Here is a 15,156-nt window from a genome sequence, read left to right as displayed (position 1 = left end):
CTCCCACGCGGGTCTCGGGTTCGACCATCCCGGCTCCACCCAGCCCGGCGCAGCCGCATCCCACTTGCCTTCCCAGTAACGGTTTCTGGACCCGTGGCCTCCGACCCCTCCCCCCTTTCCAGGCTCCCGAGAGCCGCAGTGCCGCGCCGTTTGGAGAGGGGTAATCCGCCCCGGAACCGACGTGAGCTGCCCCGGGGCGGGGTCCGCGGAGGCGGCTCGGGGATCTCCCCTCCCTGAATTCCGGCCCGAGGTCTCCGCACCCCAGCCGGGGTTCGCACCCGCCGCCTCCACATCCCCCCGCACTCCCCCGGAACGCCCCCTCCGCTCCTCCCCGTCGGCCCCGCGCCCGCTCCCTCCGCCTCCTTCCCCCGCCCACCACCCCCCGCGGCGCGGCTCCAGTCCCCCCTCCCCCTCCCTCTCCCGACCCCCCGCCCCCCCCGCGGCGCGGCTCTCACGCGCAGCCGAATTCGGCGCCGCCTCCATCAGAGCCGAGCCGGCGGCTCCGCCGAGCAGGAGCTTCTGCCGCCGCCGCCGCCGCCGCCGGGCCCTCCGCTTCCCCTCCCCGTCCCGCCCCCCAGCCCCAGCGCCCTGGTCCCCCTCCCCACCCTCCTCCCTCCCTCCACTCCTCCCTCCGTCCTCCCGCCCCCTCCGTTCTCCCTTCGGCTGCTGCCGGAGCCCGGCCCGCCGGCTGGGCTGGCAGGAGGGCGGCGGCGGCACCACCATGAGCTTTGAGGGCGGCCTCAGCGGCAGTCTGCGCCGCGGGGCGGAGAGCGGGGACACCGAGCCGCCCCCGTCGCCTCCCCCGTCGCCTCCCCCGCCGCCGCCGCCGCCGCCGCCGGGAGAGCCGGCCTCGGTCCCCGCGCTCCCACGCTACCTGCCACCGCTGCCCGCGCCGCCCGCGTCCCCCGAGCGCGCCGCGGGACCAGACGAGCTGCCGACGGAGCTGGTCCCGCGGCGCCGGGGCGCGGACGAGCTGCCGCCGCCGCCCCTGACGCCGGCCGGCCAGGAGGTGTCCGCGGCTGGCGACTCGGGGGAAGGTCCGAGGCGCCTTCCAGAGGCGGCGATCCCTGAGGCGGCGGCGGCGGTGAAGGGCGTCCCCGGGGAGCCTGAGGCCGGCGCGGGCGGGGAGGGCGAGCGGCGGGGCGCCGGCGACCAGCCCGAGACGCGCTCGGTGTGTAGCAGCCGCAGCAGCAGCAGCGGCGGTGGCGACCAGCGCTCCGGGCACCAGCACCAGCACCACCAGCCCATCTGCAAGATCTGCTTCCAGGGCGCGGAGCAGGTAAGGCCCTGGGGGACCTCAGAGCAGCTGGCAGTGGGCTCGGGTCTGGACTGGACCGGCTCCTGCCCCGGACGGTCGACCTTTCAGCACCGCGGACAGCGCTCCCTCCTCGCCAGTCGGGCTTATCTAGTCCGGCCAACTGAGCAGCTGCTACTTGTGTTCCCTTTTCCCTTTCTGCGAAGGCAGATGAAAATGTCCCGGGGGCGAATGCAAGGTTTAATTTGATCTATAACTTACTTTTTCCCCCACCTGGTTTGCAGTTACGCATTCCTCAGGTGCTTTAAGGATCAGGTCCTAAGTATCTTTTGTAAATTGCTAAATGGATTTTGGTTTATAGAGAAAAACAAACCTATATCCTTTTTTCTACAAATGTGTCCTGAGGCAGATAGTCTTAGAATACAAACTGGGGGTGAGGCATGCCAGAACCAAAAAAGGACAGAGCTCTTATATATTGCAAATAATGTTGACTTAATCTCACTGATGTGAAGAACATGGTACAGTTTTTACAAGAGAAATAGGAATGTACTTTGACCTTGTGAAAGAAAGCCTATTTAGCTAACAATGTATTTTGTATTTTGTTAGAAACATAAATTAAAAACTAAAATTAAAAACTCTATTAGAGGTGCATGCAAACTTATATGAGAGTAATCATAGAGACAAGAGGATAATTTGTCTTTACGCGATCTGAGAATACATTAGGTTTAATATTTTTAAAAGTAAGGAAATTGCATAAGAATATACAGGCTTTCAGGAATATAGTGCCCTAAGTCAATATTTATGATGCTACATTTAGAAAAAAATAAAAGCATAATGCTATTGCAAGCTACTTTCTGGGATGCCACGCATTTCTTCTTTAGCGATGATTAAGAATAACTGCAGAGGAAATGCATCTGACCATCCACTTAAAAGTTATTAAAGAGATTTAATAGTACAGCTTTCCCCCAAGGGTATTGGGAGCTATATCTTGCAGACATTTTGAATGTTGGTAGAACATTTATGTCATAAGTCTAAGCAATATCTTTGAAATAGTTTTAAGACTTTAGTTTCATTCCCACCAGAGGTATAAAAATTTAATTTTATTTTCTAGGATAGTTTGATGCTGATATCCTTCCGGGTAAATGGCTTTGAAAGAAAAGAAAGCAAGTGTTGTGTTGTGTTGTGTTGTGTTGTTTTGTTTTTAAAATTGACACACAAGTGTAAATATTCTCATGAGCTGTTTTCTTTTCAGGGGGAGTTGTTAAACCCCTGCCGCTGTGATGGGTCAGTTCGATATACACATCAGCTGTGCCTGCTAAAGTGGATCAGTGAGAGGGGTTCCTGGACCTGTGAGCTCTGCTGTTACAGATACCATGTCATAGCCATTAAAATGAAACAGCCTTGCCAGGTAAACATCCATAACATTTTTTTTTTCCTGAAATGCTTTTGCTAAACATGTGTGCATTTGAGTTTAGTGACTACTAAGGATATTTATTTATATATGCTACTTACAAACATTTTATGCAAATCAAAATAAGCCAAGATTTAGAATTTGTTGAGTTGTGCTTTGAGAAATTTGTGACATTTTTGTCTGAGAAGCTCAAGAGACAGTTTATTCAAGTGGTTTCCTTTATTAATTTGTTGCTTTTTGGTAAAGTTATATCCATCTTTGTTTCTAAAAGGGCAAGTTGGTAAACTGTCTTATGTTCAATTAAATCAGTTATTATTAATTCGAAAGATCACATAATTTATTTTAATAATATTTTTGTTAATTTAAGCATTGAAGCTCAGAATGGGCTCCATTTACGGGAAACACACGCAAGTAAAGCAGAACTTTACGAGTCTGGAAACTTCAGTGGAATCTATTAGCTTTAATCTGAAAACTCTCTTCACTTAACTGGGCTCTTTTCATATGATGCTGCATTTGGAAACTTTGGCTACTTTCATTTGCTGTGTTCAACTGCATAGTGGATGCAGAAATATTTCCAACAGTTACTCTCAATAATACCACTGAAATTGCGTATATTCTTAAACTTTTTGTGTATAATCACATAAAACAAAATACCCATAACCCTACAAATGCCCTTGGAAAAACAGGCTTTGGTTTTTTCACGGTGGAATTGATTCAGATTCTTTGAAAAGACCGGTGAGATGTAAAATTCAAAATATTAAGAATGACATATTAAATTAAAGCAGAATAGTGTGTAATTGATGAGATCTGGTAGTAAAATGGGGCTGAAGTTAAGGAGACATAAAAGATTAAGTTCAAAACAGAGACCAAGGCTGCAGTAGCAGGAAGAGGGGGAAGGGAACTGAAAAGTTAGGAAGGGAAGAAAGTCATAGAATCTAGTGTCCCTTGTTTCTGTTTAACAAATGTAGTTTAAATTGAGCACTATAAAATAGGTGAAACTGTTAGTGACTGCAGAAGGAAACTGGAAGCTGAATTACTACTGCATTAATAATTTAAATTTCATAGATTTTAATTTGCACATCCTTCATATGGTCTGCAATTAATTTGCATCTCTGATAGTCATCATTTAAAGCATGATTAGCAGGCATGAGATGAAAATGTGAATTTTTTTCAAGTTGACCAAAGGCTTATAAATAGTTTGGAGAGAAGAATAACTCATGTGGAAAAGTGATACTATCATGCTGAAAATAGGCACAAACCTGACACTTGTTCCCAGAACCTCCAATTGACTGAACTCCCTGGGTATCAATTTATAGATCTATCAAAGTTGTCCTGAAAAACACATGGAATCATGTCTGGATATAAGGATAAGAGTGGTATCACGGAATCTCCAATAATTCTATGACTAGAAACATGGGGAGATGAGAAGGGGGGAGTTTGGAACTCTAGTGAAAAGTCCATAAGAAGCGTTATGGCCAGAAGTTCAAGAGCTCAAATAGAATGCTAAGTATTTCAGAAACGTATGGCTATCATATATTAACTCATGTGGGATGATCAATTTTGAAGTCAACAGAAATAGGTCCTTGATATAATTTTAAAATAGAGAAGAGACAACGGGCTGGAGCAAAAAGTACTGTTTGGTAATTCTATAGCAAAATGAATTGATTTGCTATTATGTTTTCTTCATTCATACAATGAAATCATTCAATATCATTTTAACAAAAAACATTTCCCCAAAGTGCGTGTACAATATGACCAAAAAATTTAAAAAATGACCCAAACCCCCAAACTAACCCAGTGTTACTAATACACTAGAATTAATTTTATTATGACATATGCAAATACTACCCTGATCTGTGAGGTGACCTGTTTGTTAGAGTGAATTACAAAATAATATTCAGAAACAAAGTTGATATGAGTGTGATGATGATCACTTAGATCATACCCAAGAAAATAACTTGTTATATGCCTAAAAACTCAGTACATTTAATGAACGGAAATCAGTTATAAGGTTCCTAGAGTGTGGATTCTTTTATGTAGGAGCAATTTATTTTCAGAGGAAGTTTTATTAATTGTCTGACGCTTCTCTTATGGATCACCTACAGAGTGAGCATTTACTCTGATTTTTGGCTTTCTCCCTTGCTGGTGTGAGGCCTATCAGATTTAGCATTTATCACATGCACACTTTTATGACCTGGCAGAAATCCATTTCTTCATGGTGTAGGATCAAACAGGAAGTATGTTTTGGCACCCGCCCTTCACTTTCCTTATCCCTCTGTCCTAAGTATAGAGCCCTCCATGGCTGCGAGTGGGTGGTTCCTTGGATGTAGAACAGAAGAGAGAATCAATAATAATATTAACAGAGAACACTTGCTGAATACGTACTCTGTGCGAGGCACTGTTCTAAGTGCTTTACATATGCTGATACTGATGTTTCATCTTCATAACAAACCTATGAGGTAGGGAATAGTATAATCATTATTTTACACAGATGCAAACTGAGACAGACACAGAAAAGTTACATAACTTCTACGGGTACATATCTAGTCAAAGGCAAAGCCAGGATTCCAAATTTAGTCAGTCTGGTTCTGAGGTCCATGGTCTTAGTCTCCATGCCCCATATTAGAAGGTGATCTCAATTCCATCATGGCTTGTCCTGTGCAAAGGTGAGTCAGGAACCGGTTTTACCCTGGGTCTCTAAGATGGTCTAGAAAGGCTTTGACCGTTTATTGTTGTATAACAAATCACCTCAAATACTTAGTAGTCTGAACAACAATCTGTCATGATCTCTCCAAAGCCTGGGCTGATTGAGGTCAGCTGGAAGGTTCTTCTCCATATTTGGTGTCAGCTGGGAGCCATGGTCATCCAGAGGTTTGACTAGATTGGAGTATCCAAGATGGCTCACTCGTAGGACTTGTTCTTGGTGCTGGGTGTCAGCTGGAAGCCCAGCTGGGGCTGTCACCTGGTGCCTCAGTTCTCTTTCCATGTTTTCACAGTATACTGTACACAGCATACAGATTTCTTAAGGTCCAATCCTGGAAGTAACACAGTTTCATGTATGCTGCCTTCTCTTGATTAAAGCAAGTCACATGACCAGCCCACATTCAAGAGAAGGGAAAATAGACTTCACCTTTGGAGTCTGTCCTTCTTTAAAAGAGAATCGCTATCTTTAATTCACAACAGGAGATAGCTTCTAAAAATAGCTCTATCTACCTACCCTGGTCTCTGCTTCAAGTACTTGTTAAGCCCAGGTAGGTCAACAGGAACCATGATGTACCTCCTAGTGCTCAGAAATAAGGAAACTTAAAAAAAAAAAATGTATGGGAGGTTGACTCCATCAGTGAAGCTTGATGCATACCCTGAAGCACTTTCAGAAATGATTACTACCATGGAGTGTCTCCTGGTGCTCAGAGGGATATGGGGACAGAGAAGGGCAGCGAACCAAAAGTGTGTGTGTGTGTGTGTGTGTGTGCGCGCGCGTGCACACGCACCTTGTGCTGCACAGTCTAAAACTTAAGTTTTACTTGTTTTTCCCATTGAGATTAGAGTTCTTTGAGAACTTGGGTGTAAAACTCCCCATTCCTTTGGATGTTAGTGGTGTTCAGCAGCACGACCCAGTAGAAAACCTGATGTATCCTCTAAGCATATTTAAACCTTAATTGCTGTGTCATTAGCAGTAGGAGTTAATTAAGACAATCCAAGTAATTAACATGCATTTACCCTCCTACCTACTTGTAGAATCTATTTCATTGGTTAACATATTCAAGATGGTGCACTAGTAATATTTTAAGAGTAAAAGCTAATTCTGCTTTGAATCTCATAGCACGGTATAAAATTAGTGGAATCTAAGAATATATCAGATCAAATTTATCTTGCGATATTGGTGACATTAATTAAGCTATATTCAAGTTTATGGATGCTTTCAGAACTTTTTCAAGAAATACGGATGTTTGAAGAGATAGCGTTTATTTGGTAACATATTGTATGGGAAACTCAAGACTTGTTATAAAAGACTAAGCACATTGCCTAAACAGAAAAATACACTGTAAATGGGAGGTACTCCTGGTATTACCTTGTACAATTTACTGAACTCTTTGTGCCTCATTAGCTCATTTTTTAAAAGTGATCTCTAAACTCAACCTCAGGCTGGAACACTGGATTCAAGAGTCTCAGGCTCTACCGACTGGGCCAGCCAGTTAACTCATCTTTAAAAGATCATAAGGGCAACTATTTTATCTACTATTTTGAGGACTAAATATATATGTATTTATTATAACATATATATTATATATGTACATATATAATATATAATATAATGTATGTTTTGAGGACTAAATACATAATATCTGTAAACTGGTTAGAGTAGTGCCCAGCACAGAGTAGGTGCCATTTTAATATTGGCTCTGATTATTATTACCTGTTTATTCAGCTAACAGATGGGGACCTTCAGTCATTCATGGGTCCCTGCCATGTCCTTCAGTCTCTTGTCACCAACATGAATTTAAGGACTTCTCTTTCCATATCATTCTTTTTCACTATGTTTACCTCTCCGCTTTTTCTGGGAGAGCCCATCTCAGTGTCTGAAAAAAATTGTTTTTGTAAATAATGAATGAATCAGCATTTAAAAAACTCAGGGGTGTAATGCAATATAATGTTCTCAGCACACAGGAGCATCTGTACTTTCCAGATACCCCTCCCCAGGGGTCCTTATTGAAGTCTGCTCATAAGTGGAGTTACGAGATGCCTCCACAGGTAGCCAAGCACACAGCGCTGCTCAGCTTCTCAGGTGTCACTTGTTTACACTGGGAAATCTCTGTGCTGGGTGGGATGTGTGTGTGTGCATAAGAAGAGGTTGGAGAAGCCCCCAGAGATCCCTGGGGAGCATCCCGAAGAGGCACAGACAGTGGGCAGAGCATCAGTCAGGGTGAAGTGTGGTGTCCATCAGCTTTCCTTCTTCCCGCCTTACTTAGAGTACCGTAGGAAAGGTCTAAGAAGGATCTTGCCTTGGACAGCACTGAAAGTTGCATGGGCACAAATACCTTTGTGAATATTAGGCCCCTGGACGTTTTTACTAGCCTGTAACATTTTTATCTGCATTCCCCTTATGGCTTCTCCTTTCAACACTTACAGCGTGCTGTCTGCAACAGGTCGGCTCAGAGCAGTAAGAATGACGGGAAAGTCTCTTGGGAGGGAGAACGACTTGGGAGTGTTTTTCATTTTTATCCATATTCTTAAAACCCTGGTGCTCATCATGACAGTTTTGAATTACAGAGGAAGCTGGCACCAGGTAGGTTCCTCAGGGCTCATGTTCTGGGGCATATTTGTAAAATGTTTATAGAACTTTAACTTCTCAAGGACCAGGGCTGTGTCACGAAAGGGGTGGTCTGCCTTCAGAAGTGATGTAATCATTCTCACGGTGTAGCTGATGCACTAGGAGAAGTTGGCAAGTTACTCTAGAAAAATGACTGTGGTTTTGAAAATGTAATAAGAAAACATCAGAGCATGAACTTTAGCACTATTGTGTGCTGTCATTTGAAGTGCTTCAGAGCATTTGCATTTTATGGCTTAAAAATGTTGGCGTGGTGAGCGTCCCCTTTTCTTTTTTTCTTTTTCTAACTGTTGCTGTTACTAACATTCTCTGAAGGTTTGCTAGCAAATGGCAAGTTGAGGAGAAGCTTTTCATTACCACGCCTGAACAACCGAGAAACAACATTAAAATGTAATATTTAAATGCATATGTTGGCATATTTTATAGGTAATTAAAAATGTCAAAATAAACAAAGAACACATCATGAGGCAATTTGCTCGCCTTTGAAATTATTTTTGTTTCATTTGCTTACTAATTCTCAAAACACATGAATCTTCATTTTACTCACTAGAACAGATTAATGATTCTCTGCTGAATAAAATATGTAAATTACCCTTTGTGTACTACTTATAAGCCATCTACCTTATTGTATAGGCCACATGTACTGGGATTTTACAATTTGTCTCAAAGCCAGATTGTTCTGAGTTGATAGTAAAAAGAGATGGAGTCCATTTAGGCATTGTGTGTCAGCCTGGGCCTCTACCCTTTATTGAAAGAGGATTGGGGATGGTGTCGCCCAGATGGATGAAACTCTCCAGAACTCTCTTCTACACACATTTGCTTTTCTTCATTTCCTACCTCTTTTTAAGTGTATTTCCATTTTGATATCTTCCTCTTCTTTACTCTCTTGGCCCCTCTACCGAGTTGCCTGTAGAAGAAAGAACCCCTGCCCACAACCCCCGCTGGGATGGAGCTTGGGCAGATGTTTTTGGTCAAAGTGAGTTGTGGTGGCGAGAAAATTTGGGAGTAGTGAGGTCGAGGAACCTTGCTGTAGCTCCAAAATGTCTTCGCTTGATGACATTTATCTTATTATATAAACCAGAGTTTAGAAAATCTGTTCTATAAAGGGCCTGAGAATAAATATTTTAGGCTTTGAGGGCCTAAAATATTATAGTTACTGTCCTAACATGAAAGCAGTCATAAACATTGTATAAAGGGATGGGTGTGTCTGTGTTCCAGGAAGTCTTCACTTGTAGGCCCTGAAATCTGAATTTTATGTAACCGTAATGTGTCAGGAAATCAGACCCTCCTTTTGTCTCTCCTCAACCCCAACCATTTAAAATTTAAAAACTGGGTGCCCGGGTGCCTCAGTTGTTGGGTGTCTGTCTTCAGCTCAGGTCATGATCCTGGGTTCCTGGGACTGAACCCCATATCGGGCTCCCTGCTCAGCGGGGAGCCTGCTTCTCCCTCTCCCACCACCCCTGCTTGTGTTCCTGTTCTCTCTTTCTGTCACATAAATAAATAAAATCTTAAAAAAAATAAATTTAAAAACTTGTGGACAACACAAAAAGGTGGTGAACGGGATTGGGCCCACATAGATTTGGCAATAGTTTGCCAACCCCTGATTTAAACAAATTGAGTATCAGTATGGACAAAGGTGTTTTTTTCTGATCTCTTAGGAAATGAAATGGGTGAAGTGTTCCAAAATTTGTGTTTCTTTGTAATTTTAAGTGAAATCGTCATAAACCTCTGTCATTCAGAAAATGGTGGCACTGTAGCTCCAAAAACAAAATGCTATTAACTTTTTAATATTAAATATTAAAACCATTGTTTCTTCTAAACCATTTTTTGGTTGTGTCAGACTCAACCCTCCATTTCCAGGAGGAGCTTTAGTTAAGTTAGAAGCAGAAGGCAGAGACATCCCAGAGTAAGCCCTCAGCATCCCTGGAATAGGCCACCTTCTCATCACCTTGAGTTGTAGAATGCATTTTAGAGATTGTTCACAGATCCATTCCTAAAACAAGTCCTTCCAGACTATCTGCAACCCAACAGATATGCTTAGAATACCACCTTTTGAATGCCTTAAAGTAATATTTAGTTTGATTGGGGTTTCCAAGCTTGCCTTCTAGGAGGGCAAGCTTATCAGTGAGTGGGAAGGGTTTCAGAACAAATGTAACACAGCTCAACATAGCTTGGGAAAACTCTTTCTTGGTCACTCTGTGGTCATTCAGTGAATACTTGTAGAATGAATGAATGAATGCATGCATGCTTAAGCGAATGTCTTGAAAGGGGAACTGAACCATGGGGGTTATGTTCCTATTCCTGCAGTGAGAATGTGTCGTAAGGAAAACGAATTACCTTCTTTGCTCACACGTTAGCCATCTACTGGTTGTTAGTTCTTAACTCGTTCTTAAATTGCTCTTCTAAGAATTCTGTTCTCAACGTGCTAGGGCAAAGTATGTTCAGTTCTTCAGACCACAGGGAAAAAACCTGAAGGGTAATAGAGGGATCTATTTTTAAAACCTAAAATTGAAAAAAAAAAAGTTTCCAGAGAGACATGTTTGCTCTTTTCACAGAATAAAATGTCATGAAAAGAGTCCCTGTGAATGTGGAATTATCCATGTGGAACACGCTTGCGAAATTCTTGAGGTTGTCATTGGTTGAAGGATTTAATCGAAGGTCTGTCCTGAGAATTTGAATAATTAGTCAGAAATTTTGCTGTATTATCATGGGTATAGATGGGCTGCTAAGAACGTGTTCTTGGTAGAATTTTTTTGGTGTGGAATCTTTTCACCTGGCTGAAAACAAGGTGACTTTTTTTTTTCTTTGACAAAAGGTCTGTACAGTTGTAAGATAACTTCAAAGGTGCTTTCCCACTGGTGATAACAATACTCCAACACAAGGAAATGTAGTAAGAGAATGGACTGTTTCTTTCTTGCTCATTTCCTGCTTGGTGTGTGGCTTTGTTGTGATGTGACTGATAAACTTGGCTTCCTTCTGTCTTTGGACCGTATAAGCGTAATACGTGGTATGCCTGCAGGCCAGGGGAGTGTGCTTCTAGGGAGGGGACCAACAGGAGAGGGTCACCTACAATTACCAGTAAATGGATGGCAGACTCAGAGATCTCTCCAGGAAAAACTGTACTGTGGCTTGAGCTTTCTGTATCCTTGGATATTTGACAGCATCTCCCCTGCGAGCGTAACTTATAATTCAACAGCTGTTCGACAAGATTTATGGAAACGGAAGTCCCATGTAAGTAGAGGTGAATGGCCTCCGCAGGAAGCAGTCACGTGGGAAGACATGCCAGAAACCTGGCAGCGTTTCTCTATAGACAAAGTAAGAGAATTTACTGAGGAGACACTTCTTATTCCATCCTTCCTTTTGCGTGTGGTATGCTCTGGAAACTACTGTATAAAAACCATGCTCTCTCCAGTTTTTAATCTCTTTAAGACAATTCACTGTGATCACAGTTGGGCAGTGTATCCTTACCATAGTAAAAAGTGCCCTTGCCTTAATATGCCTTTCGGTTTTGTTTCTCATTTTGGTATGCTAATTCTGTGCAAGTGGCCAAAGCTTAATTTGGGCACAGGGGGCCCTCCCATATGCATCTAGCTCTAATTACAGGAACCTTCTGGGCACTCCTTTGTTATATATGGACATGCACTTGTGCCACAAAGCTCATTTGTGTCATGACTCTGAGTTACAATATAGTTCAAATAATCAAGGAGCTATTTCAAGAAATGTATACAGGCTCGCCTTGGTTTGTTCAGCCTGTTCAAAAAATTTTTAAGCATAATAACATTTCTCACAAATATCAGGGAATTTTACTTCCTCTCTTCTGAAAGAATACTCCAGATTATTCCAGGAAATACGTTTGTTCTTGTGCTCTTTTCTCTCCCCCCAATATTAACTTCTTTTCAATGTTACATTTGCAACTTTTTACATAAATATGCATGTAAGAGGCATCTCTCTATTAGTATAAAGAAAAAAATAAAGAACTTAAAAAGTTGATAGACAAGAGCATAGGGCTTACTAGGAATATATGTGGCATTCAATAAATATTTGTTTCACACTCATTCCATCTTTCTCTTCCTTTTCTTGACATCTTCCCTTATTGTTTTACTGGGAGCAAGTAGATGGGAGATTGCCAGGGGAAGCTCTTGTCCTTTTAGAGAGGAAAGGTTATTGATCTTTACCCACATTGTATCCTCTAGGACCAAGCTCAAACCTGGAAGCTGAAAGAAAATTTTGAGTATATCACCTTTTCAGGGGCACCTGGGTGGCTCAGTGGGTTAAAGCCTCTGCCTTCAGCTCAGGTCAGGATCCCAGGGTCCTGGGATCAAGCCCCATATCGGGCTCTCTGCTCAGCTGGGAGCCTGCTTCCTCCTCTCTCTCTCTGCCTGCCTCTCAGCCTACTTGTGATCCCTTTCCATCAAATGAATAAATAAAAAAATTAAAAAAAAAATAAAATCACCTTTTCATCCCTTCTGAAACTGTTATTCTTTCTTTTTTTTATTAAAATTTTTAAAATTTTTTGTAAACATATAATATATTTTTATCCCCAGGGGTATAGGTCTGTGAATCGCCAGGTTTACACACTTCACAGCACTCACCAAAGCACATACCCTCCCCAATGTCCACAGCCCCACCCCCCTTCTCCCAACCCCCCTCCCCCCTGCAACCCTCAGTTTGTTTTGTGAGATTAAGAGTCACTTATGGTTTGTCTCCCTCCCAATCCCATCTTGTTTTGTTTATTCTTTTCCTACCCCCCAAACCCCCATGTTGCATCTCCACTCCCTCATATCAGGGAGATCATATGATAGTTGTCTTTCTCTGATTGACTTATTTCGCTCAGTATAAGACCCTCTAGTTCCATCCATGTCATTGCAAATGGGAAGATTTCATTTCTTTTGATGGCTGCATAGTATTCCATTGTGTATTTATGCCACATCTTCTTTATCCATTCATCTGTTGAGGAACATCTAGGTTCTTTCCATAGTTTGGCTATTGTGGACATTGCTACTATAAACATTTGGGTGCATGTGCCCCTTCGGATCACTACATTTGTATCTTTAGGGTAAATACCCAGTAGTGCAATTGCTGGGTCATAGGGCAGGTCTATTTTCAACTTTTTGAGGAACCTTCATGCTGTTTTCCAGGGTGGTTGCACCAGCTTGCATTCCCACCAACAGTGTAGGAGGGTTCCCCTTTCTCCGCATCCTCGCCAGCATCTGTCATTTCCTGACTTGTTGATTTTAGCCATTGTGACTGGTGTGAGGTGGTATCTCATTGTGGTTTTGATTTGTATTTCCCTGATGCCAAGTGATATGGAGCATTTTTCATGTGTCTGTTGGCCATCTGGATGTCTTCTTTGCAGAAATGTCTGTTCATGCCCTCTGCCCATTTCTTGATTGGATTATTTGTTCTTCGGGTGTTGAGTTTGCTAAACTCTTTATAGATTTTGGACACTAGCCCTTTATCTGATATGTCGTTTGCAAATACCTTCTCCCATTCTGTCAGTTGTCTTTTGGTTTTGTTAACTGTTTCCTTTGTTGTGCAAAAGCTTTTGATCTTTGATCTTGATGAAATCCCAATAGTTCATTGAAACTGTTCCTTTTTTTACTTTGATGGTAGACTCTCAGTTCTACTGCTCTAACTTCTATTAAAGTCATTTTCAGATCTAGACAAGACTTCTCAGCGATTTGAGAAGGAGTAAAAAGTGAAAAAATGCTAAGCCAACAAGATTTTAAGTAATGGTGCCAAAATTTGTTGGGTAGCTTTGGATGACATAATGGTTCTTAGACTATGAAGGGAAAGACTATTGGATATTGAGAACTTTTTGAGTAATTTGGTGAAACAAGTAGCAGTGGGTGACTCATCTCATCTCCCTGCTTCCTGCCTGGCTCTTCTCTCTGACCTGAACTCTACTGTTACAGAAAAGGAAATTTGAGATAGAAGATGCTACTTTTGGGGCACCTGGGTGGCTCAGTGGGTTAAAGCCTCTGTCTTCAGCTCAGGTCATGATCCTAGAGTCCTGGGATGGAGCCCTGCATCGGGCTTTCTGTTCTGCGGGGAGCCTGCTTTCCCCTCTCTCTCTGCCTGCCTCTCTGCAAACTTGTGATCTCTGTCTGTCAAATAAATAAATAAAATCTTAAAAAAAAAAAAAAAGAAGAAGAAGATACTACCTTCATTTTGGACATGATTAAGCTCTGCTACAGTAAACTTTAGGGGGAAAACACCAACCATTCCTTGAATTGCTTGTAGGGAAAATTTCAGTGCTAAGTGATGATGAATATGTAGAGGCTATTAATATAACAGGGCATAGCAATGGATTAATATGTGTTTATTTTTGGTCTAAATGATGATTTTACTCATGTCAGGGGTTAATTTCAAAATATTCCATCTTTGTTATTTCCTACTTAGAATTATGTAATCAATACTTTTCTGTTGATTATTTTTTCACACATCCAACAAATTGATCACCAGTACATAGCAGACAGTTTTAGGCCCTAGAGCTACAGAGTTAGGTGAACCTTTGCTTCTTATTTTAAATCCTTGATGGTGAGAGATAGACCATAAAAAAGTAAGCAAATTTTAAAAAGTAGGTAATTATAGATTATGTTAATATTTCTATTGTAAATAAACTGAGTAGTTAAAACAGGGCATGCTAGAGTGAGCCGCATGGCCCTAGATTAGAGTTGGAGACATCTGTATAAATTCATGGTTTGCTCAAGATAGATGTAAATATTTATAGATATGTGCTTATGCATGGGTTAGTATTCATACCTCCATTTCCTAGCTCTGTCTGCTGAGAGGGCCTAATGGTTGTGACACTCCAGTAATAATAAACTCACCTAGCACTAGGTCTTGGTTTCCATTTTCCAATCAAGGGAACCGGTCACATACAAAATGGTGTTCTTACACAAGATGAGGCTGGAGTACCTCATACTAGAAGGTAAAGAAATGCTCAAAAAACAAAAGGATGAGGAATAGCAATGCAACATAAAGGCCAACCTGAAATGGCTAAATCTGGAATACTTTGAGCAATGAACTAAATAATGTAGTATTGGATGATAACTCATACTATCATATAAACATCCATGAGTGCATATTGATATAAATAAATGATTGAATGAGTGAATGGAAGAGAAGAGACAAATCTCCTTAACTGAAGAACTCCAA

The 15,156-nt window shown here is 42.2% G+C and overlaps 1 protein-coding gene across 1 annotated transcript in view; it reads left to right on the top strand.

The window, feature by feature from the left end:
- The first annotated feature begins 469 nt into the window (after nt 1–469).
- MARCHF11 (membrane associated ring-CH-type finger 11) overlaps nt 470–15,156 on the top strand; it is a 102,107-nt gene continuing 87,420 nt past the window's right edge. Inside the window, exons 1-2 of the mRNA XM_059416466.1 lie at nt 470–1,279; nt 2,508–2,663. Of these exons, the coding sequence (XP_059272449.1) occupies nt 722–1,279; nt 2,508–2,663 (714 nt within the window). The 5' untranslated portion in view covers nt 470–721. The remainder of the gene's footprint in view (nt 1,280–2,507; nt 2,664–15,156) is intronic.

Source organism: Mustela nigripes, chromosome 12, assembly GCF_022355385.1.
Source record: "Mustela nigripes isolate SB6536 chromosome 12, MUSNIG.SB6536, whole genome shotgun sequence".
Classification (NCBI taxonomy): domain Eukaryota; kingdom Metazoa; phylum Chordata; class Mammalia; order Carnivora; family Mustelidae; genus Mustela; species Mustela nigripes.
This window is presented reverse-complemented; position numbering and strand designations above follow the sequence as displayed.